The sequence below is a fragment of the Macrotis lagotis genome, chromosome 2 (genome assembly GCF_037893015.1).
Source record: "Macrotis lagotis isolate mMagLag1 chromosome 2, bilby.v1.9.chrom.fasta, whole genome shotgun sequence".
Lineage (NCBI taxonomy): Eukaryota > Metazoa > Chordata > Mammalia > Peramelemorphia > Peramelidae > Macrotis > Macrotis lagotis.
In genome coordinates, this window is record NC_133659.1 from 291,910,986 (window position 1) to 291,937,847 (window position 26,862).

The following is a 26,862-nucleotide window of genomic DNA, read 5'->3' on the forward strand; positions in this document are numbered from 1 at the left end:
GGGTTAATTGAACTAGCTATAAGTCCCAAGGTGAACACTATGCATTCTTTATTCATGTGGTGATGGTGTTTTCTTCCCTATGTAGTTTTCTTTTGTGAAGTGTGGAAATTACCTTAACTAGAATTTTCCATGTACAGAACATTCCTCTTCCTTTGGTATATAAAGATTTAAGAGTCAAGGTTTATTAAGTACTTTGATTTATCTCATGCTTAATTAAGATATCAGATTTCTTCAAAAGATAAAGTAGATATTTTGCTGTAGTTTTGATTGAAAAGCAGAAATGTGGAGGAAATTTCTATTTTATCTTTAAATCACATTACACAATCCAATAGAATGCTAGGATTCCTTCTCACCATTCTGCAGAAATGTCTGTTGATTTCCATAGGGAGTTAGCTGACAGATCAGATTTAACAGAGCATGCTAATGGCTATTAAAGGGAATTTTGATTTTTTCTATAATTGATAAAGCAGGCAATTAAGTATTCTGAAACCAACCTCCTCCAGGTAATACATATCAAATGTGTTCCCAGCTTTTCCAGTTCCATATATAGTATAACATTCTTATCATTTCATTGGTTTCCTACCAGTGAGTACTTGGGTCATTGAAGTTGAAAAGGTCATTGTACCATAAACATTAACCTGAAAGAAACTTTTGTTGGATGTTAGCTTGAGTGAAAGACTTTTCTTAGCATGCAAGCATGAATGACCTTACTTCATGCCTGGCTAGAGAGAGAATCATCAAGTCAATAAACCTTAATTAAAAGACTTCGGTGTGCCAGCCATACTCTGTGGTGGAAGTGTAGTGAGCTGTGACTTTGTTGTAGAACTCCCTGGCATGAGGTCTGATGAAGTGGGTGAGTTCCATGGCAGTATATCCCTAATATAGGATACTCTAAATACTCAAATAGATCTGTTGTCTATCCAATCAGAAGGCCTCATTCACATTTGTGTAGCTTGTGTCTATGGCCACTCATATGTTTGGCAGACAGTTTCCCAAATTACTAGAGATCTTCCTTGCTTTTTGCTGAGCACCAAGAAAGGAAAGAAATAAGTAAAGAACTGTGCTAAATGCTTTACAAATATTATCTCATTTGTTCCTCTACTCTGGGAAATAGATACTATTATACTCATTTTACAATTGAGGAACCTGAGATGAAGGTTAGATGGCTTGTACAGAATCACACAATAAGTGTCTTATGTTGAATTAGAACTCAGGTCTTTCAGACTTTAAACCCAAACCTAGTTGCCTACTCTGACTGTTCCTCTATCATTCTTTGACTTCCATACTTTATTATTCATGTATAATGCAATCATCTTCTCTTTTTAGACTATAAATTTTTTAGATTTTTGCAAGGCAATGGGGTTAAGTGGCTTGCCCAAGGCTAGGTAATTATTAAGTGTCTGAGACCAGATTTGAACCCAGGTACTCCTGACTCCAGGGCCGGTGCTTTATCCACTGCACCACCTAGCTGCCCCTTAGACTATAATTTCTTAATATCTTTTCTTTTCCTTTCTCCTCTTCTCTTATTTACCCTTTCCCTCTCCTCCTCCTTCCTCTTCTTCCTCTGCTTCTGCTTCTTTCGTCTTTCATCTTTCTTCTTCTTCCTCCTTTTTCCTCCTTCTTTCTTCTCCTTCTCCTTCTTTCTACTTCTTCCTCTTCTAACTTCTCGTCCTTCTCCTGCCCCTCACTATTTGTTACTTATCTGATTGTTGTTTGAGTCCTTTGTGTTTAATTAAATATCTTCCATTGATAATTTTTCTTTTAGAGATGGAACAAGATGGAGAATCAAGGAAACGAGTAAAACTGTTTACATACTATGCTTTTTAGAAATTGTCATCATAAATATATATATATATATATATTGCACTGTGAAAATAATTCAAGTTGGAAATTATTGTAAAATATCATAAACCATGGTAATTTTGGGAGATCATCCTCTTCTAGATACTTTTTACTTAACTCATTTGCACTCTTCGATCCCTGGCTAGGGACTAGAGAATATTGGGGAATGAGAGAGAAAAAGGAGATAGGACTGATCATAACAAAGGCAGAATTAGGTGAAGAATGAGGGACTTGATAGAATATTCCCAAAACCGACCTTAAACTGCAAATGAGGTATAAGGTCCTGATGAAGTCCAAGGAAGCTACAGAGTAAAGCAATCTTTTCAGGTTGTTGATGGGTGCCCAGCCTGGCTAATTCCCTTTCTTCCCAAGCAGTATACCAAATGTAGTTTATCTGTAAAGCATTTGTTAAAAAAAAAAGATAAAGTAGAGGTAGGTAAGCTCTTTTCAGATAAAAAAACAATTCTTTTTCTTGTACTTGTTCTTTTCTTCTCCTGTTTCTTCTTGTATTTCTTCTCCTTCTTAAATTCCTCTTGGTCTCCTTTTAATTTCTTTTACATATTGTAATCTGTTCATATTCACCATTGTCCCATATATGATACCCTTTTTTGTTTCCTTTGAAATTTATATGTCTTGGTGCTATACAACGTTTGAAGAGCTCTTTACTTTCCCTGAAAGCTTGGTGTTTTATAAGGAAGCTTTGCAATATCCTGAAGTCAATCATGCCCCACTTTCTTCCTTGTATTTAAATCTAGGCCTAATTTGTAATTCTCTGATTCTTTCCTTAAGGCATACATACCATTGGGATTTTGGGTTTTTCTCCACATGCATATTGCAATCTGTGTAATTGACATTTTCTATTTACTTTTTCTTCTTATGTGGATGATGCAACTAAACTTCTTTTAATAATTATAGATCATGGGGCAGCTAGGTGGTACAGTGGATAGAGCACCAGCCCTGGAGTCAGGAGGATCTGAGTTCAAATCCGACCTCAGACACTTAATAATGACCTAGATGTATGGCCTTGGGCAAGCTACTTAACCCCATTGCCTTGCTAAAACCTAAAAAAAAAACAATTATAGATAATTCAGGATCCTCTACCTTATTACTTCATGAGTCTAGTCTACAGATCTCTGTTCTTTACTCACAGTGAATTCTTTACATAACAAGCAAACAGACAAATAAATAAAAAGTGTAGAGAGATAGAGATAGAGATAGAGACACATACATACATACATATGTCTATATCTTTATTTCTATATCTATATCTACTTATATGAACTACAAGTAATAAGGGCCAGAGTGCAATTTAATCATGTCTTTATTGGATCTTCCCAGCATCATAGTAGTTTCCTCTCATATTCTAATAATATAGAGGTGAACTTCCTGGTTAAAAATAGCTCAGCTGAGTATACCAAATTAAGTTGATCTGTAAAAACAGATAAAGTAGATGTAGGTAAGCTCTTTAAAGACAGAAAAAAAAGATTGTTCTTGTTCTTTTCTTCTCTTTCTGTTTCTTCTTATTTCTTCTTCTTCGGACTCTTCTTCTGATTTTTCTGATTTTTCTTGTCACTTTGAGAAATTGGAAAGTGAAACAAGAAGATTTGAACTGTGGGAAGGGGGTAATATCCAGTGATACCAGGAGGATAAATTGGGGTTAGACTATGAAAAGTAAACAATGGAGATTATTTTATCTTAGAAGCAAGTGGAAACAACTGGAATTTCTTGGAAAGGAGGGCAACATGGTCAGTTCCTATGTTAGAAACCCGCCCCCCCCCCAAGAAACCATTAAATTCTGGAGCTTTAATATTAGTAGGGTTTACAATCATGTTTTTCTCGACCGATTCTAACATCACTCCAGGCAGTCAGGCCTGAAGTACCAATGGCAAAATGGAGAGACCATTTCCCTTCAACTGGGGTGATATTATATGCCATTCTTTATTCAAAGCAGACAGCATACAGCCAATAACCCTGTATTTCCTTTTTCCTAGCCCATTATGTTTACTTTTCAAACTGTATAGTAGAATTTCCCTTTTGTTGCTGCAAAACACAATGACCATATGTTTCAAATCTCACTTGTTATTGGAGCCTTTATTCTTCAAATAACCATTCCTTGCACAGAATAAACAGATAAGCCCAACCAAATAATATGTTTGATTAAATTGAAATAATAAGACATTGCATACTTTGCAAGCTTACCTCATCAACATATTCATGTAATGTGTGCCATATAACTGGATTATGACATGAGTCATTGAAAATATTAAGCTATTTCTTTCTCTTCGATGTCTAGAAACTCCATTACAGAATTCTTATTGAAGATAGAAATGATGTCAGTCAGGAAACTATAATTTCCTGTCACTTGGCCTTGAATGAACATATTGGGTTTTCAGGCAATAAACAAATTTAGCTGAAAGATGTAAGGATTTTTCCCCTACTTATCATTAGAAGCCAATAATATAGCCATTTTTCTATTGCTTCATCTCCATTACATACAATTATTGGCTCAGAATAATATTCAACCTTCATTGTGTCCTTTTATCTTGAGCTAATCAAGTCCAAACATCCTGCTAAAAATAAGTGTTTTTCTTTCCTTTCTTTTTTATAAATGTAGACTGCAAAGCCCATTTACTTGATAAAGGCAAACAGTACGCCATTTCTAGGCTATAAAAAACAAGCAAGGCCAAATGTTAGGCTTTCAAGCGTGGAATGTTTTTCCCTGCTGTTCTTTTCTGTTCCCTTTTCATGTGTATAGCAGGTGGTAAAGTATGAAGTTGACAAGGACCTTAATTTTTAAAATTACTTGTAGAACAGGGTTTTCAAACATTCCTTTTTTTAACCTCAATTTTTTTTTTAAATTTGCTTGGTGCATTTTGTTTATATTAAACCACAATAGCTATCTGATATCTCCCTCACCCTTACTCACACATTCACACAGGAGGTAGTACCCATTCATTTACCAAAAAAAACCCAGAAAGTTTTTTAAAAAAGAAAAGATCATTCAGTGTAAATAAGCATAAGTGACATTCCTTCTCTTTTCTACCACTTCTTCATTAAAGGAAGGGCACTATGTTCAAACTTAAGTGCTCAAGTTATTGTCTTTTTATTTAAATTCCATTATCTTTTACAATTATCTTTATTTACTTTGTTGTAGGCATTGTGTACCATATGTTTTTCCTAGTTCTGTTCTCTTTAGTCTTTATTAGTTCATGTACATCTTATCTTGTGTCTATGAAATTTTCATATTCCTTTTATCATCATTATATACTACAATATCCATAAATTATAAACCTCCTCCTTCCTCTCATTCTTCTCTTTCTCCTTCTCCTCTTTTGCCTCCTTTTTCACCTCTTCCTCTTTTCTTCCTCTTTTCTTCCTTCTTCCCCTTCTCCTTCTCTTTCTTCTTTCTTCCTCTCATTTTCATCATCGCCTTTGTCTACTTTTCATCCTTCTTCTCCCTCTTCTCTTTCTTCCCCTTCTCTGTCATGTCCTTCTTCATCTGGGCTTAGAGCCAGAAAGAGCTGAGTTCAAATCCTGCCTAAGAAATTTGCTAGCTGTGTGACCAGGGCAATTACTTGCTTCATTTTTCTCAGGTTTAACTGAAGCAATCTCCATCTCCATCTGTACATCTTTAAAATGAGTATAATAACAGTACTTATCTCATAGCAGTATTATTAGGCTCAAATGAGATAATATTTGTAAAGTGCTTAATAAGGTACCTGACACACATTGGGCTCTCTGTAGATGTCTGTTCCTTCCCCCCTTCCTTTGTTAGCTTAAGCAAGTGATATTTCTGAAATGAGAGCATAGAACTGCACGACTACCAAGTTCCTCTGACTCAAAATCTATGTTCCAATGTGAAAGTAATTCATCTTCCATACTGGCCAAACAGTATGTAATGTTACTAAAGAAAACAACCAAACGTGTTTTTGTTGTTTTTGGTGGTATCTGAGACTCAGATGAGTGCCCAGGTTACCAAGGGACAATCTGGAGACAAAGGGACTCTAAACTATGATCTAATCTCTTGCTCTCATTAGCAATCTTGGAGTCCAGGAAATATGAAAAGAAAGTGAATTAACCTTGTGTCCTCATTTGTAAAAGAGGACAGGAGGACAGCCAGGAAAACCTGGGCAAATTACAGAGTATGCTTTTTGTCTTCAAAATGGGTGAGTTTGACTACCTGTTATTGTTTAGATGAAATAAAGCACTAGTGTATGGTTGTATGAGTGTGTTCACAGACAAATATGTCAGTTGACTGAGTTTAAATTCCAGGAGTCTATTCAAAACATTCTTAAGGGTTGTCACTTTTGATCAAGTGAAAAATAAATTAGTTTCTTTGTGTTAGACTCTGAAGTCCAAAAGCTTTTGGGGGAAAAACTGATATTTTAAATTCTTACATATACATATACATATACATATACATATACATATACATATACATATACATATACATATACATATACATATACATATATATATATATATATAGTGCACATAGTTGTGTTGTCTACATTAAATGAATAGACAAGATTAAAACACAGACTAGTGTCTGACTCATAGTATAGTAAATAAATACTTACTGATTCATCAGGAAGAAAGGGAAAGATGGCATTTTATTAAGTCACTGAATCTCTATATATTGAATAGTGAAGAGTAGATATTCCATTAGCACCTTCTATCATTCTGATTTGGATCATAGCTTGTATTTTCAAATAAATGTAATATATGCAGCCTTAATGAAAACATTTCCCAAGGTGTGTATAGAATCATAGGATTTAGGAGGGTAGAAGAGACCTCAGAGAAAAATCTGTCATTAAATTCTTTTGAGGGCATATATCCATCACGGCATAGTGGATAGAGTGCTGTACAAAGAGTCAAGAATTCTAAGTTTCAATCCTGACTCCAACATTTAACTGAAAACATTATGCACAAATCAACTCTCTAAATATGTATTTTTCTTTAAAATGAGGAATATTAATTCATGTCAACTGATTGTGAAGAAGGGGATGTGTAAACTTTAAAGGCTTCTATTATTTATTTATTTTAGTTGTGTCTGATTCCTTTTGACCCCATTTTAGATATTCTTGGTAGAGATAGAGGAGTGGTTTATTATTTTCTTCTCAAATGTATTTTACAGATAAGGAAAATGAGGCAAATAGTGTTCAGTGACTCGCCCATAGTCACATAGCAAATAAATTGCTGAGGTCAGATTTGAACTCAGGGAGATGAATCCTCCTGACTTCAGACCCGGCATCCTATCTACTGCTTTACCTACTTGCCCTTTTTAGGGAAAATTTTCCTTGTTTACGTATTACAAAAACTATCTCAGAGATATGAAATAACCTACCCATTGACACTGAGATATATGAAAGGTAAACCCCATGGGCACAATTGGGAGATTTTATGTCCAGGACTTCAGACTCCAAATAGAGTCTTACTTATTTTGGTCCCTAAGATCACCCAAAATATGTGGAAAAGATTTTGATAAAATATGGAAACATGGCATCAGTTATAGTTATGTAAAAAGTGACTGAACTCGCACTACATTAACAACTACTGAATGAAATCTTAATACAAACTCAATAAATGTGGCAGAGGATTAATTTAGCATATTTACAATTACCTTCATATGAAAGAACAGTCTTTTAAAATCATTGCATTGTACATAAATCGTCTCTCCTTTTGCTAACTGCTTCATAATCCCATAAATGTTTTGCATCTCCCTCAAGGAAGCATACGTCACACTAGAAAGTTTATGCATTTCAATGAATCACTGTGCTATTCAAATTAATTTTTTATGTTCCCAACAATCCATCAATTCAGGTATAATGAAATTGCCTCTTAACATTGCAATGAAAGCAGCAACACTTTACCAGTTTCTGTTTAAAATCAGCCTGAACCTATGCTTTGGTGCTCATGTATTGTTTCCCTGATAGAATAGAATCTTCTGGAGGGTAGAGGTCATGTTATTTTTGTTTTTTTCAGGTTTAGCACCTAACATAAAAAAGGGTAAGGGTGGGGACTAGAGTTGTGACTTCATTGCCATAAAAACTCCCACAAGAGGAAATTCCCTTTAATATTGCAGGTTGGTGGCTTTTCTGCAATTTGTCTTGGGCTTAGATAGTTGTTCATGAGACTGAATGGTTTAATGAGTTAACTAGTGACACAACCAATATGGGTCAAAGTTAATATTTATAATTTTGTTTTTGTAAGTCTAAATCCTGTATCTATTTTGATTTTATCTTGGAATAGGGTGTGAGGTATTGGTCTAATCTGCAACATGGGAGTGATGATCAACTTTAATGGACTTGCTCATTCCAACAGGGCAAAAATCAGGCACGATTTGGGGGTATCTGTGACAGAGAATGCCATCTGTATCCTGAGAAAGAATTGTGGAGTTTGAACAAAGACCAAAGACTATTACCTTTAATTTAAAAAAATTCTTATGTAATTTTGCCATATCTCATACTTTATGTTTCATGCTTAAGGATATGATTTCTCTCTCGCCACATCCAACTTAGATCAATGTATACCATGGAACCAATGTAAAGACTAACAGACTGCCTTCTGTTGGGGGTGCAGGAAGGGAAGCGAGATTGGGGGGGGGAATTGTAAAATTCAAAATAAATAAAATATTTCTTAAAAAAAGTTAATATTTAAACCCATCTTCCTGTTGCTCTACACTTTGCCCCTCCCTCCCTGTCTCTGTCTCTTTCTGTCTCTTTCTTTTTCTCCCTCTCTCTTTCTCTTTGTCTCCCTCTCACTCTCAGTGCAGAAGACATTTCACTAATTCATACTATGCTTTTTATAGACTTATTTCTTACAAGCAGCATAACTTTTATTAATTTATCTCTTCAAGTGAAATCCTATTCACTTTTGTAAATTCATTCACTGAACTAATGTAGATATTATTCTCTAGGCTATTTGATGTCTGACTACCATTCATGATACTCTGTATTGTAGTAAAAATAAAATGTGGGTTAACAAGAACTCAAGTAACAGAAGACTTTAATTATCTGGAATTTGCTAAAGTAAGTTTTTGAGAGTTGATTTAAAAGAAAATTCAGGGACCCAAGTTCTCATCAACTCCTGTGCCACTCTTTATAACTAACTCCCTTGAGGCTAAGAAAATGGGAGGAATATTCCTGAACAGAATTTAAAATGCAGCTTCCTATGAGAAAGGAATGGGGAAGAGAAGAAGAGAATATTAAATGCCTTTCATAAAATCACAAAGACACAGTAAAATAGAGAGGAGGATTCTGGACTTTCCAGTATATTAGAAAATCTGAATTTCAGTTTTGGTTATAATAGCTCCACCACTATCTAGTTTTGTGACCTGGTACAAATCCCTTAATTTTCTGTATCACTAGGAAATTGGGATAACTCTCCTTGCCCAATGTCTTTCTTGGGGCTATTATGTAACTCAAATGAGTTAATATATTCATAAGAATGTGAATTATTATTGCTAATAATTATTATAGACTATATTAGCAAATTAATCTAGTAAATTATAAATAAATATTATAAAATTATAAAATTATCATCACTTATAATATTCCAGAAACAAAATCTTCATTTTAATGGTTGTTATTATTTTGAGACATACATTGCAAATGTGTACATATATATAAATATGAATATGTTTACATAATCACACTTACTCATATATACATAGATGTGCACACACACACATATATATACATACATATATATATATATATATATATATATATATATAAATTCTATAGAACAAGGCTTAAAAAAGAGGACCTGCATTAAACTTTTATTTCCGATATATACTAGCTATGTGACCTTAGACAAATCTTTTTAACTTCCAGTTCCTCTGGCATCTGTCTAGAACTATCAGTTGAGGAGAAGATTAAAACTTGGAAATTGTTTTTTAAAAGTCCCTCATTTTTAAGAGTTCCTGTCCTCATATATATGTACATAAATATTTGTCTAACACATGAGAATAGGTTCTACATCCATTGAATCTACCATGATTTATTCTAGGACCTGTGTATTAACAAATGACTTAGTATTCTCTCTTCCTCCTATTCTTTCCCCAGTATTCTCTTCATCTATCTTTCTCTCAGAGAAGAGAGAGACTATCCAGGAGAAGAATGTTGTCAGTTGTGTTAAAAGATACAGAGAGGCAAAGAAGGATGAAGACAGAGAAGTGCCATTATATTTGCCAAGTAAAAGATCATTGGTGACTTTGGAGTGAGCAGTGTGAGTTGGTAATAAGGACCCAGATTGAATTAAGAGTGTGAGGAGAGGAAGTGACATTGAGTCTGGATGACATTATTAAGTAGTTTGAGAAAGGAAAAAATTACAGAATAATATTTATGAAGGAGGCTTGGTTATAAGGAGAGTTTTTAATGAGTGTGAAGATGGCTATGTTTGTAGTCAATAGGATAAAAATTGGTAGATTAGGGGTAGATTGATGATTGGTAAGAGAGCAGGATAATGTTGGTAATCTAATTGAGAAGGCCCAAAGGTCTGGTAATAAAAGTGAAAGAAAAGGAGTTGGTTTTGGTAAGGTCTCTTCATCAGAGTAGCAGATGGGAGGAAATTGTTGTGGGGGATGAAGTCAAGGGACTGTGTGATAAGGGAGAGTTGTCAGATGAGAAGGGGAGAAGAGGGAGTGATTGATGGAGAAAACTTGATTTTTTTCAGGAAGCTACATAGTGAGGGACTCTGCTGAGCCTGGGGAGAGGGATACTTAGGAAGAGAAGCTTTGAACAGCCTCTGTTAGAAAGAAGAATTATGTACCTGGAAGCAGAAGGACTGCCTTGCTTCAGTAAAGATCCCATTGAGATTAGATATCATAAATTTATATTCTAACCATTAACGTAGTTCTGAATTGTTTTGCAGCTCTGTTTTGCAGCACATGATTTAGAGAGAATGAAGCAGATGATGGAAATATGCTAAGCTTTGAATTGGCAAGGTTTAAGCAGTGATAGGAAAAGGGAGATGGGGGTAAGGAGGGAGGATAGAATATGGAGCAGGTTCACTAAGAGGTTGAGAGTGGGAGAAGAGATGTAGTTAGATCAAAGGTGAAGTCCTAAGAAAAATATAATGGGGTAAAGATGTTAAAAGGTTTTAGGTGAGAATAAAGAATTCGATTTAGGAGAAACAAGGCATAGGAGAAATGAAAGAATAGGAGATAGTGTTTGATAAAAGAATTTTGGAGCTAGCTCATTGATATATGTACTAAATAAGGCAAAATATTAAGTATATAAAACAGTACTATTTAATAGCCAACAAATTAATGTCTTCTAAGTGGAGTGAACAGGGGAAAGATTGAGTAGAATTAGCAAGGTTTGTAAATGCTATTTGTTCATGAGCTCACTGACACGAGTGCTTTGGCCAAAATTACTTTGGGGCTGCTCCTATACAAAAGTAATAATAAACTAAATAATACATGCATATTCTATTTGTACATATACTAACAGAAGGTTAAAAAATATTTTGTGATTAGATTAATTTGATTACTCAGGAAATTGATTCTATCTATCCCACCATGAATAAATGACGGAATTCTATGTCACAGTCAAAAGAAAGGAAATAAATAAGAGATGGGGGTAATCCACAGAGAACAAATGTGAATATGGAATAGATTCATATAGAAGGGCCAGCAGCTTAGAAACATAGAAACTCCAAATGGTGAAAAAATGGTTAGTGAAAAAGAATGTCCATAGATGTGTGTGTATATATGAGTATTTATCACAAGAGTAAGCTATGTGAGTGTATCTTGGCACTGTTTTCTCTCTTTAGGATAATTCACTTCTTGCTATTTGCACTCAAAATGGTGGGTCAAGGGGCTCAGAGAGAGGTAGATGTACTGCTCCAACTCACTTTTAAGGTTCTAGGAGTAACTGGTGTGGGGAAACTATAATTCTGCCATTCACTGAAGTATTTCCTGAGTTCTCTTTAGTATTTTTCCTCTTTAAATTTATCAGCCAAGGGCAGTTAGTTGACACAGTGAATAGAGCACAGGCTCTGGAGTCAGGAGGACCTGAGCTCAAATCCAGCCTCAGACACTTAATAATTACCTAGCTGTGTGACTTTGGGCAAGTCACTTAAATCTGTTGCCTTGCAACTCCCCTCCCCCAAATTAATTAGTCAGCCAAAATTAAACCATTGGCTCTTCATTATGACTTATTTACAGCATAGAACCCAAAGTGAGAATAATCTTAACAGAATTGACCATTCATAAACCTGAGTTACACTGTTTTAATAATGCCCACAGAGTCCTTAGGAAGAGACTGGCACAAAATTGCAGACAAATAACAAGGAATAGGAAAGTACATTTACCCAGAGTATCTCAGGAATCTTAATGTCAGATCTTGATGTCTTTGGATGCCCTAGGGATCAACCTTCTGTAAAAATAAAGTCACCTACTAGGCCAATAAACTTTCCCGTTAGCTGTTTCATTGGAACTCCCCTTTGAAAAGGATGAAAGGTCTTACATACTTATAGAAAAATCAGTTCCCCTAACACTGGAATCTGCAGAGCAATTCTTGTCTGTAGTCTTCGTGAAACCTTGAGGGAGTATCTTCCTTTCAAGCCCTAGTTAGAAGTGGAGACCAAAATAGGCAAGTCCTTCCTCATCTTTGCAATCTTTGCCTCACATCTAGGGCCATCTCCACTCGTCCTGATCCATATCTGGCCACTGCACCCAGATGACTCTGGAGGAGAAGGTGAGGCTGGTGACTTAGCACAGCCCCCCTCACTGAAATCCAATTCATGTGCTTGTGGTGGCATCACCTCCCTGATGTCATGATCTTCTTCAAGAACAAAGGGCGAGGGGCGGCTAGGTGGTGCAGTGGATAAAGCACTGGCCTTGGAGTCAGGAGTACCTCGGTTCAAATCCGGTCTCAGACACTTAATAATTACCTAGCTGTGTGGCCTTGGGCAAGCCACTTAACCCCATTTGCCTCACAAAAAAACAAAAGAACAAAGGGCAAAAAACATCATCATCTTCAAGCACCTTATTCTTTCTCCAATCAGTAGCCATGCTTTTTCTTCAATTCAAGCAACATTTACCAACAGATTCAAAGTTTATGTCCTGCCAATCAATATATTGGAGTTGGTGAGACAAATGCAGGCTCTAAACAACATAATTAACTCTAACTTTAGCTATTTTTACTGTGGACATTCAGTGGTTATAACAATAACAACAGTATAGTCATTATTACCCCATTTTACAGATGAGGAAACTGAGGCTGATAAATTAAGTGATTTTCCCAGGATCGTATATCTAGTAAATATATAGGGTAGGATTTCAACTCAATTTTTCTTCATTTTTGTTCCAGTACTCTAGCTGTGTCACCTTGCTGCCAAATATAATAAATTCTTTTAAACTCTTTTGAAGTTATTGGGTAAACGCAGGCTAATTTAAAATATATTGGGGCATGTGGGGCATAAAAAGGAGTTTGAAATGCTGAATGTGTGACAGAATATAAGACTGTAAGGGACCCCAGAGTCCAACCTCTACAGTATACAAATGAGGAAACTGGGTCAGAAGGAAGTTAAGGAATTTGTCCAAGGTCACACATGAGATAAAAATGGGAAATAGAATTTGAAATCAGTGCTTCTGGCTATTTCTATCTTACTACCTCTGGCACTCAGACAGGTGAAATGATTTGCTTATAGGCAGTAACTAACTGTACCAAGTGCTATGATATCAAATCAATATTCTTTCCTTCTTTATCTTGTAGCCTTTTTTAGTACTGATTTAATGATTCCCCTGTTTATAGTATCTTACAATTGAAAGGATCATTAAATTTAATCTAGTATATGGGGTGGCTAGGTGGCGTAGTGGATTAAAGCACCGGCTCTGCAGTCAGGAGTACCTGGGTTCAAATCTGGTCTCAGACACTTAATAATTACCTAGCTGTGTGGCCTTGGGCAAGCCACTTAACCCCATTTGCCTTGCAAAAACCTAAAAAAATTGTCTAATATGATTTTAGCCCCATGAAGATATACCCTCAGCAAGATCTGACAGGTGATCATTTAGCCAGTGCAGACTAAATCATCCAGGTATGGATGATTTGTCCTTAAAAGACAGTACTTTCATCACTCCTTTGATAAATGGTCAAGGGATATTAACAGGCAATTTTCAGATGATGAAATTAAGCTAAATATAGCCATATAAAAATGCTCCAAATCAATATTGAATAAAAACTACAAATTAAAACAGTTATGAGGGGCAGTGGTGGTTCAGTGGATGGAGCACCAGCCCTGGAGTCAGGAATGACTAAGTTCAAATCCAACCTCAGATGCTTAATACTTACTTACTTAGCTGTGTGACCTTGGGCAAATCACTTAACCCATTGCCTTGTTAAAAAAACAACTTAGATTGACTAAGATGACCAAAAAGGAAAATGATCAATTTGGAGAAGATATGAGAAAATTGTGACATTATTGTGCTCTTGGTACAGTGTAGCCATTCTGGAAGGTAATCTGGAACTATGCCCAAAAAGCAATACAACTTATCATACCCTTTGATCCAACAATACCAATACTAGACCAATATTCAAAAGAAATCATAAAAAATGGGGAAAGTCTCACAGGTTCAAAAATATTTATGGCAGCTCTTTTTGTAGTGGCAAAGAATTGGAAATTGAGGGGATGCCCATCAATTGAGGAATGGCTGAACAAGTTACAGTATATATGAATGTTATGGAGTACTTAATTCTGTAAGAAATCTTGAATGGCGAAACTTTAGAAAAGCATGGAAAGAATTACAGGAACGAATGCTGAGCAAAGGAGCAGAACCAAGAGACTTCTGTACACATTAATAACAACATAGTGAGTTGACTATGTTGGATACAGCTCCTCTCAGCAGATCAGAGATCAAGGACAACCCTGGGAGATTTATTATAGACAAGACCATTCACATCCAAAGGGGAAAAAACAACCATGGAATTTGAATGTTCATGTTTTAAAAACTCTTATTTTTTTCTTCCTATCTCATGGTTTTCTTTCTTTCCCCTTAGTCCTAATTCTTCACATACAAAATGACTAATATATGAATATGTTAAACACAAGTCAACACATACAACTTTTTACCAGATTGTTTGCCACCATGGGGAGGGAGAGGGAAGGGAGGGTGGTAGAAAAATACATAACTTATAAATTTGCAAATGAATGAATGTTGAAAAACTACCATAGAATATAATTCGAAAAATAAAATAAAAGGTCAACTAAAAACAAAAAGACAGGACTTTCCAATTTAAGATTATCCCATGAGATCTTCCTTGTATTAGGCTGAAATATTTCCTTTTGTACCTTCTACCTGTTTTCCTGATTTAAAAACCTATGGAGCCAAGTTAAAGGAGTCAACACTCTTGTGTATGACACCCATCAATTGACATGAAGACAAATCTCATGTCTTTTACAAGTCTCCTCTTATCTAAATATACCTTTTACTTTATTATAATCATCACATAGTAAAATCTGAAAAACATTGTTCTTTGATCACTTTTTTGCATGCATTTTTGTCATTAGTCTTATTTCCTTCCTTGAAATGCTGTGCTTAGAAATAAATACATTTCAGATATGGTGAGATTATTTGCCTCCCTTCTATTGAGTCTGACACTTTTTCTAATGCTGCCTGATACAGAATTAGTTTTTGGCAGCTTCATCATGCTATTAATTCACATTGAACTCAAAGTTACCTAAAACCACTTACTGCTTTTTCACATGAACAGCTGTTAAATCACATGTATCTCTCTCCTAGAGTACTTGTTCATTCTAAATATTTTCTGGGAAGAGTGAGCCATTGTGCAGGAGACAACAAGACAAGAGATTTTAGATTATATTTTGTGCTCAGAAATTTATATTTGAGATTTACTTTGACATTAAGAAATAGAAGAGACCTTAAGGAATACTTAGTGGGCATCTAGGTTGTACAGTGGGTACAATGCCCAACCTGGAGTCCCTAAGAATTAACTTTCTCAGTTCAAATCTTACCTCAGTTCCTTACTAGTTGTGTGACCCTGGGCATGCCACTTAACCTTGGTTGTCTCACTTTCCTCATCTGTCAAAAAACTAGAGAAGAAAATGGCAAACCACTTCAGTATCTTTGCCACAAAAAATCCCAAATGCATTCATAAAGAGTCAGATACAACTGAAATATGACTGAACAAAATTGACTTGTGTAAGATTGCAGAATATTAACCAGAAGACCAAGAAATTTGACTGAAGTTCTCTGATTGTTAGATCTACATGAACTCTTCAACTCTGCCATGTCGCCACTCAGGGATAAACCATAATATCACTTGATAAAAACATTAGCTTATAATTTAAGGACTGGTCTCAAACATATATCAATGATAATCATATATATATATATATATATATGTGTGTGTGTGTGTGTGTGTGTGTGTGTGTGTATATGATTATGCATTTATACATATCTCCCACATATATAGATATATAAATATATGCACACACACACATATATTCAGCTGTATTTATTTGAAAACTCTTGCACCTAATACTTCTTATAGGTTCTGCATTGTTGTCTCTAAATCTAATCTAATGACTGTATGACTATTGTTGAAGAAAAGAACAATGATTCTGATCCACTATTATTGGTTCATCCTATCTATCATTTATGTCCCAAATATATAATTATCCCTACAACTATTTTTGATTTTTTGAATTAGTAGATCTGGATGGAAATTGAGCTTAAATGCTTTCAGACTAAAAACAAATTAAATGGTTTAAGTTTGTATCGAGTGACTTCTAAAGTTCCTTCCAGATTTGTATCTGAAAATATGACCACTGATGTAAAATGAGGAACTTACTGTCAAGCATGATCTGTGCATTTGGATGTTTTGCTTGATTGTATCTTCTTGTTACAAGGAGGAGAGGTTGAATCATTGGGAAGTGACAGAAATAGGAAAAAAGCATCATTAGTATAACATTTTTTGAAAAGAAAGATTTTATTGCAAAGTTCACAAGCTTAAAATTAATATTATACAATATCTATTTTAAATAACAGGTTCACTGGAAGTATTTGATGGTTGTTTAAAATGGAAACTTGTGGTGGAAGAAAAAGATAGCAGTTGAAGCTAAAATCTTTCCTGGATTTCTCTTTTGAAGACTCAACGTTTAAAAACGATATGCTGATTTGGACAACCCCAGGAGTGAATTGCAAAATTTACTTTTTCTATTCAATCCATGGATTTTTTAGTCATTCCTTGGAGTTGATGAAGTTCAGAGGAGGCGTGTGATGGGAAAAGTGGCATGTCTGTCTTTTTGTAGCCCTTGAATCTTGGATTGGTTTGCTGTTTTACTGAAGAGATTCCATTTTGAAAGGCAGGGACTGAATGTGATGGATTTATCTTCAGAGATGAACAGACATGGGAAGAATCCAGTAAGTCACAAGCTAGAAGACCAGAAGAAGGTAAGAATTGGTTTTTAATCAAATTAGCTGTGTTTAAAACTGTTTATGGGCTCTTAAAGTGATTGTGGTAAGTTAAAAATCAAAGTGTTTTATGAGATCCAATAATGTATTGATATAAAGTAATGTGTCACATTAGGCAATTTTGCAGGAGAGCCAAGTGTGACTGTGGATCTGAATTTCATTACTTGTTGGCTATTTTATTCTTAAAGCCTTCTGAATTTGTCTAGCTAATGGTTTGGCAAAAGATTCCATTGTGTTTTCTCAATGTTGACTTCATTCCAGTAACCTGCTGATCTGAATTATGGGTTTTTTCAAGGTTTTTTTTTTAATTTAGGTTTATTATTTATTTTCATCCATATGCTCATGTATATTTTTAAGTTACTACATTTCCTTCCAGTCAGGTTAGCATTGTACATACCTATATTGATAAACATCTTTACAGATTAGCAATTTTCAGTATGAGGAATTGGGATTAAGGGAAAGAGATAGATAATTTTTATAAATTGTTCATCAGATTCTGAAGGGTTGGGGTTTTTTGCATGTGTTTTGTTTTGTTTTTCTTCCTGTGGATGGAGTGAATTATGTTTAACTTTGCCTTATCCTTCAAGGGACCTGTATATACTTCTCAGGAAATGTAACGATCTACTCCTGGACTGTTTCTGGGAGAATCACAGTGACTTGAGGTTCTTTTGGAAAATTTAACCTTTTTCTTCCAGAACTTTATGCTCCTGTATAATTTACATCAATGCTGTTTAGAGAAATAGAATAGTACCTGAAATATGTTTTTCATACTGGTGATACTATATTCAGTTATTATGAAATGCATTTCCATTGGTTGGTAATATGATGGTTTGACAAGTCATACTTAAGATTGCAAACTTCAATTGTACTCTCAGGTGTGACTGCTAATGAAGTGATTGAAAATACTAATAAGAGGTGATTATACAAAAGAAGTAGTTAGAGACCTTCCTGACAAGGAACTGGGGATTGAAAACTGTAGGGAAATACTTAAATTTCATTTTTCTGCTTTTAGAAGCTTTTACTTGCTAACTGATTCACTTCTGTCAGCAATCATCAGGAGAACACTTAGTAGAAGGTCAGAGATAGTGCCCAGGAGGGAAAAAGTAAAGTTCTTATAATGAAATGTAATCTTTTGTAGTATTTTCACTGAATCTGTTATTAAAGGAGATGTACATAGGAACCCAGCAGCTAAGATATAAAAACAAGGAATAATGAGATCATGGGAAAAAATTGTTGAATGGACCTGAAGAAATGGTCTATGATTAGGATTTGTTTTCCTGTCTCACTAATTATATTTACTGGTCCCTTGGCACTTTGCTACCTTATTAACTTTTTGAAGTTTTGAAATAAGTAAGCTTAGACAAAAGTTATTCAAAGGGAATAGCTTATTAATCTTTTGAGTCAATAATGATCGATGGTGCTTGAATAATGAGACTATTTTGGTCTCTATACTATCAATTAAATCTGGCAGAAGAAAATGAATTCATTGTACCTCCTTTGGCTCATTTTTTTCTTTCTACATTTTATCTCAGTCTAAATGTTGGTACATAAAAATGTCATTAACCTAAGTTACTTGGAATCAGTTCTTGATTCATTATGGAATTTATATGTGTTCAAATAAAAGTGCTTTCCCAAGAACAATGTTTTTCTTGAATATCAAGGCAAGTTGCCTGTATGATTCCCTATAATGCATATTATTCTCCCGGTGTGAATTTTTCCAGAAGTGGTGGCTCAGAAAGAAAGACTTGTGGGATATTTGTATGCATGTATGTGTTTATGTGAAAATATTTATATAGATGCATTGGTTCATTGGAGGTCATGTTGCTTTCATCAGCAATAATATTTGAGAGATTCTAAATTTTTAAAAATATACCATAAAACTTTCTCTTGGCTAAGCAGGAAATATGCCTAATGCTAAATTTAAAAAAAATATATATATATATATACATTATAAAACCTACTTTTGGCAAAGCAGTCATTATATCTAATTTAATAGGAAGTTAATGAATCATTAATATGTGGATTCCCTACTGTTGTGAGAAAAGCAAATAAATGTTACCTAAAGATCCTTTATTTCATTAAATAAGGGACTGAAATATTTTTCCACATTATGCCGGAGTCCCATTTGTATTGCAAATGTTGACTTCAAATTCAAGAATTTGAAACTTGGAGCACATTTTCCCCTCAAAAATAATATTATAGATTGAATTTGGTTTAAAATTAGCAGGAGTAAGAACTAGTCCTATGGTTACTGGTATAGGGAACTCCTGAATGAGAAGACTTTCTCTTACTATTCATCAATTTTCTTGAAAATGAGAGAGGGGCAGCTAGGTGGCTAAGTAAATAGAGCACCAGCCCTGGGGTCAGGACAGCCTGAGTTCAAGTATGACCTGAGACACTTAATAATTACCTAGCTGTGTGGCCTTGGGCAAGCCTCTTAACCCCATTTTCCTTGAAAAAAAAAACCTAAATAAAATTATAAAAAAAAAAAAGAAAATGAGTCTTGGAGACTTGCTTAGTGCCTAACAGATTAACCGACTGTCCAGTATCACCAAGCCAGTGGATGTCAGAGCAGAGACTTGAATCCAATTCTTCTTGGCTTTATACATCATACCATGCAGTCTTTTATTTCAGCAAACATATTAATTGTTGATTTAAAAAATTGCAAAAATCATTAATATGAATTAGTAATGTTCTTTATTTGATTATTAACTTATTTTTCATCTATTGTGTGTCAGTCAATATGCTAAAATATATAGAGGACTGACCTTGAAATCCAGAAAATTTGGCTCAAATTCTTTCCCTGATTATCCACTAGGTGTATGACTAAAAAACGAATCATTTAACCTCTTAATCTTTTACCCAAACCTCCAAAACCATCAAGTTGCAGACAAGCAACTAATTTACATATTAAATAAAGGAAGTTTCTAGTAAATAAAGGAAGTTTCTACTGCAGGTCTTCTTTACATTGATGAGATCATAGGCTGGATCAAGAAATAAAGTGAGGTGCTAGTTGAGCAGTTTGTCCCATTGCTTTCATTTATGGAAATAATTTGGTACCTTTTTCTACCATCTTGGATGACTAGGATAATTGACTCGGGTATCAGCTTTTTCTTCACTCTGTCATTCATGATAACTTCAGAATTCAAGTGAGTGATCCTTCTAAAACCTTAGGCTCATAGTTTGTCAAAATTTCAGTTTCAGTTCAGCTATCCATTGGTACAATCATCATTTAGAACCTGTTTTTTTTCAATATATATATATATATATATATATATATATATATATAATTGCTATTCCTGATCACAAGATTCTGTCTTTTCATCTCCTATATTCTCACTTCTCCTGAATCCCATTATTATCTCTAGTCATCAAACTTTAGAACTGTTGACCTGAAATGCCCAACTCTAAATTAGAGATAAAGTAGAAGCATTTAGCATATGCAGGAGCATAGATGTTCTAGAGCCTACTTACAAGAACTGATTATTGAATTTTCAATGTGAGGCTTTACTTACATCCTGAAAATCTGAAAATGCTACAGATCAGGATTTTGTTTATTATTATTTTTGGTTGTCTAGACTTAAAGTGATAGATGATCCATTAATAATGCTGATTAAACTTAAAGTGTGTCTGGCATACTTCCCACCTCCTTGGAAGCCAATTGTTAAACATTTACCAGCATACCCTTGCAGAGCATGCTAGTAATAAATGCTTGCTCATTGACTGAACTACAACTCAGATCTGCTGACTTTTACTTTTAGGGTTCTATCTACTCTCTTATAGTGTCTTTCTCCCTCAACTTGCCCATCAGTCATTGGAGCTGCACTTGCTTCTTTAGTCAACTTGAAATCCATTATCTATCATTTCAACAACTCATTTGTAACCCTTTCTACTCAGTAGCTATCTTATTTATTCTAATTCTCTGGCTGCCATGAATTGAATCTTGAACTAAAAGTCCATTGTTCTAGAAGTGAGGAAGAAGAAATGATGGACCAATTATAGTCAGAGTGATGCCTTAATGGTAGAGGCTTCCCATTCCAAGTTCCTGTACCCTTGCATCCCTCATTTTCCTTTGTCTCTTCTTTATCTTCATATTTTCTCTTGCTGTCCTACATTCACTTAGAAGTGAGGGGAAAAAGTATCAGGATAAGGTCTTCATTGTTGCCTGTCTCAACATCATAATTCTTACTAAAAACCAGTAAAATTAGTAAGATGAGAAATGGGTCCTCAGTTGATTGCCATTTCCATAGTAGAGGTGCATAGGAAGGACATTTTCAGTTGTTGAAGAAAGGGAAAGGGAGTTTCTTTAGCCATTTGGCTGATACAACTATTCCTATGTAATTAAAAGGCACCAATAACTAAACATTTTAAATACAAAGAACAGAAGGTCAGGAAGAAACATAATAAGCAAGGCAGCCTTGTAAGACAAAGCTTGAACTTGCTATTTATAGATATTATTATTACTTTATATGATAATATGTACTTTATATATTTTATATATATATATATATATATACAGCTGTATAAATATTGAATGTTTAAAAAGAAAAGCAAACTTCTTCATTACTTTCTCTTCTAGCACATGGGAATCTAGCAACTTGAGAATTAGAATAAAGAAGGTAGCTATTGAGTGGAAAGGGTGAAAAATTAGTTGTTAAAGTGATAAATCATGGGTTTCAAGTTGACTAACATAATTGATATTGGCATTCTTTTGGGACTATCCTCTTTTTCTCTTTAATTATTATAAAAATATTTTCTTTGTTTTTTTGTTAAACTCAGAACTGTTTTTAATTATCTAAACTGAATATTTTGTAAATATAGTAATTAAGCTTGACTCTGAAGAAGAGAAAAAAATGTACTTCCCTCTTTTCTTTCCAAAGTTGGGAACCTAAGGTAGAGGGGCATCATATACATTGTCAGATGAGTTAATGTATTGCTTCAATTTATTGAACTGATTTTTCCCCACTTTCTTTTACCTTCTTGGTCACAAACCTTCTGTGTTAGGGAAGAGGGAGGGATCTATTTCAAAAAGATGAAAGGAAAGGTTATCAATATCTTAATTACATAATTTTTAAATGAATTTATTAGTGATTATTGCCTGTTGTAAATATTAGGCAATCTTCAGTGATGATGTATATCAAGTCACAGACTCAGCATTGGAAGGGATATGTTTATATTAAAGGCTATTCACCCTAACAGCAGCATGGGGCATAATGATCAATCTTAATGGATTTGCTCATTCCATTAGTACAACAACCAGGTACAGTTTGGGAGTATCTGTGATGGAGAATACCATCTATATCCAAATAAGAACTGTGGGGTTTAAACAAAGACCAAAGACTATTTCCTTTAAATTAAAAAAAAAGTTATCCTATTATGTTATTTTGCTATCTCTTATACTTTATTTTTCTTCTTTAAGGATATGCTTTCTTTCTCATCACATTCAACTTAGATCATCATATACCATGGAAACAATGTAAAGACTAACAGACTGCCTTCTGTGGGAGGTAGGAGGAGGGAAGCAAGAATGGGGGAAAATTGTCAAATTCAAAATAAATAAATTTAAAAGTTAAAAAAATAAAGGCTATTAATAAATTGAGCAAAGATCAAAATTGTTTATATTTGCAATAGAGTTCAAATTCTTATTAATTTCTTTTTTTTTAGGTTTTTTTTTGTAAGGTAAACGGGGTTAAGTGGCTTACCCAAGGCCACACAGCTAGGTAATTATTAAGTGTCTGAGACCGGATTTGAACCGAGGTACTCCTGACTCCAGGGCCGGTGCTTTATCCACTACATCACCTAGCCGCCCCATTAATTTCTGATTTAATGAGAGGATGGTTATGTTACACTGAACTGATTCAGTATGAAGCTGCATCTTAATTCCAATGTTTCAATGGCTGGTTAGCAGCATGTGCTGCCTAAAGTCTGGGCTTTCATTTACTGTCCCAGAATCTCATCCAGAACTAGAAATAGTGACAATCCAATGAGTTTGATTTTGGTCAAGGCATCTTTCCCCTGTGAGTATTTTCACAACTTCAAGATTTCAACTCCTTCTTAGTATAAAATAACTATACCGAACAGCATATGGGTAGAAAGAGGCCAGCCCTAAATACTTGCTCTTGGAGCCAGGTGACACTGAAATTGCTTCTCAGCCTAGTTTCTGTCATCCACAAATTTCCTATCAGCAGCTTCTGAAGCTCTGAAGGCATATGACTAGACACAGAGATGATCTATATATTTCAGTGGCAAGCCGTAGGTTAAACTTTGGCAATCTTTCCCTTTGTCATTAGGTTGCTGTATGTACAAACATTTATGAACAGAGTATTAAAATGTTAATAAAATTATAGAAATAAAATGTAAGAATGTAAAAATAAGATATATGGGATGTGACATTTTCCCCTGGCAAAGTTGTGTAGCTGGGTCTTCCACCAAATCTTGAAAATGACCCAGTTTAAATCAGACGCATCAGAAGGGGAAAGGAAATATCTCTCAAAATGTTAGAAATTTGGGAAGAATATTTGGGATTATAGGAGAGAGAGCTGGAAGAGACCCATTTGGTTATAGACCAACCCTTATTTAACAGATTTGGTTGATATATTGGTTAGCCTTATCAGGAAACTTTTTTTCCTTCTTTTTTTTATTTTTGGGAATGGACTTCAGGATAAGGAAAGAGGAAAGAATATAATAGGAGTTGAAAGTGATTATTCTTGTAATCATTAAAATTAATTGGTAATTACTAATTACCTCATGAATGTTAGGTTCTAGAGCATGTAAAAAAATATGGGGTTAGGTTGGCAATAGTGTAGGGACTTTCCAAGTAAGGAACCTAACATTAGAAACGCAGATCATGGGGTGGCTAGGTGGCTCAGTGGATAAAGCACCGGCCCTGGAGTCAGGAGTACCTGGGTTCAAATCCGGTCTCAGACACTTAATAATTACCTAGCTGTGTGGCCTTGGGCAAGCCACTTAACCCCATTTGCCTTGCAAAAAAAAAAAGAAATGCAGATCATCACTTTCCAATCTTAAAGAGATTTGTTAGAGCACTGAGAAGTTAAATGACTTCCTCATGGCAGCATAGCTAGAACAGATAAAAGGGTAGGTCCTGCCATCAAGGAGTTTACAATCTAGCACATGGAAAATTTAATGCAAATTGAAATTCCTAAAAGGAATACAAATTGCCTTGTAATCAGATGGAGAGACCACTTTCAGGTTGGTGATCAAAAGGATCTAGGGAAAAGGGAGAGGAGACAGATGAATTTGAGAGGTCATTAATTGACATTTTCTTGTTTTGGGGAAAAAGCTGAGGATGTGTATCTCAGAGATTTCATGAGATTGCTTAAAAATAATAAAGTTGACTTCATGAAAAGTCAAAGGAATTAATCGTTTCCTTTCTTTTATTCTATTAATTTTAAACTATGGTGCTTTGGTTATTGTCATTTCAAGTTGATGTTTTTAGCCTTAGGCTTCTGAAATCTCCCAGTTGGGCCATATTGGAGTGCAACAGCTGTTCCAAAGAACCTCCTGAATTCCTAAAATGAAGAATTTTACCTTTTAAAAATGGAAGTCCTAGCCCTTGTTCCCACATGAGTTTGAAATATTACTTTCATTAATTTATTACTTGGTAGATTTATTTCATCAAAAGTCCTTGGAATAAAGAGTACCCAATAGGTATGGATATCACCACTGTATATAATAAACTCTGACCTTGAACTGAAGAACAAAGGTCAGGAGATTTTATTGACAGTATAATTGTTGAAGTTCCTAGTTCAGACAGCCATGGGACACTTTTATAGGCCTTTTTATAGGCCTAGGAGTTTTCTGTGTCAAATTTGTACCTCTTTTAGACTTAACAATCTACTGCCAGGGAAGGTGATAGGATACAAATAAAAAAGAATCATGTCAGGGAAGGAATGGAAATATTTTATCTTTTGACCAATTTTTCCTGAATAATAGTAATAAAAATAATAAATAAAATCTTATTTTAATAAATGTCTTGTCAAGTATTTATAATATACAAGTTAGAGAGAATAAAAGATTTTCAGATATTCAAGATCTAGCAGAGATCAGAATCCTATGGGAAAAGGATGGAGTTAATCCCAACTAATGTCGACTTGTTCACTATGGGTACCCAGGATGCTTTCAATAAGCTTACTAATGATGAGCTTATATTCTACTGTCTTTATTTAACTATAAAGAACAATTTTCCTCAATTATTTCTCTTTCTCTTTCGCTTTTCTTTGTATTTTTAGCAGAGTGCCTAGTACTTGATAAGCAATTAATACATGCTGGTTGACTGTTAAGTGGAATAATACATAGAATTTTAAATATAAAAGTTAATCTCAGCATAAGAATTTGTCTCTGGATAATTTCTAACATAATGTCAACAAAAAGAAGAGAAATCTGTGATAATAGATGATGTGTTTTAAGGCTTGGAAAGCACTTTAATTATAGTGGTTGAGTCTCACTGCAGAATGGGCACTCTTATGTGTATGTTGAACCTATTTAATAGAAGAGAAACTAAGTGGACTGCCCATTGCCATAAAGCTAGTAAATGTTGGAGGTGGATTCTTTCAGATCTAACCTTATTTCAGATTATTACTCTCATTCCACTAATAATACTACATTGTATCCAAGATTGTGAGCCATCTTTGTAAACATTAATTGGAGATGTTTATTGAAATTATTTGGCACTTTTCTCTTCCACCTCCCACCTCTACCTTTGTTACTTATTGGAGATATTTCTTTTATATTACTAAAAAGAAATTTGAATCTAGCCATCTGAAAACTCAGGCTCATTGCAACAGTAGCACTATATTATATCTGTAGTGACTGGGAAGGTTTGAGAAGTAGGGAAGTAGGTAGAAAAAACCAAAGGCTTCAATTCAGTTGAAGTTTTGATTAATGGTAGAAGAAGTCAACGTGACAAGAAAGCCTTTTATTTTTTTTAAGTTACTCTAAAAATTGTCCTTGTGATACTTTGAACTAAAAAGGCAACTTCTCAGTAGGTGCTTCAAGAATAGAAGGTTTGCAATTGCGAATAACTGTTTCATCAATGGCATATCCAGATTGAAAAGTTGCGTTCTTCTTTCTTCATTTGGAGTCAAATTGCATGTGTGTGTGCGCGTGTGTGTGTGTCTGTGTGTGCATGCAGATATATGTGTGTGTATGTGTGTACATTTTTATCTGTGAGTTTGCCTCATTGCAGAATTCTCATTAGGTAACTATAATGATATTTTTTGGTCAAATATCTTTTGCACTTATACATTCAAAAGAAAAAATTTTCTATTGTCTTATCAGTGAAAAATAACTTAGTAATCTAATTGTGTAACCTAATGTTTATTTCTGGGTGGCATTTTCTTGGGTACTATGTATGCATTTTGAAATGCTGAATTTTAATTTGAAATATGATACACTTGTTCCCTTTGCTTAGCATGAAGGTCATCTAGTATCTGCTTAAGCACCATGATATTTAGAAGAGAGATTATCATTCAGTTCCATGTTGACTTGTAATCACTTAGGAAAATAAGTAAAGAAGGCAGTAAAAGATGTCTCCTTACTAAACATAATAGCTAGGA

General features: G+C 34.6%; 1 protein-coding gene across 1 annotated transcript in view; it reads left to right on the forward strand.

Annotated features, from left to right (window-relative positions):
- The window catches only part of NAV3 (neuron navigator 3), a 1,126,484-nt gene that overhangs the window by 296,734 nt on the left and 802,888 nt on the right, over nucleotides 1-26,862 (forward strand). The window contains exon 3 of the mRNA XM_074226484.1: nucleotides 16,862-17,266. Within this exon, the coding sequence (XP_074082585.1) occupies nucleotides 17,195-17,266 (72 nt within the window). The 5' untranslated portion in view covers nucleotides 16,862-17,194. The remainder of the gene's footprint in view (nucleotides 1-16,861; nucleotides 17,267-26,862) is intronic.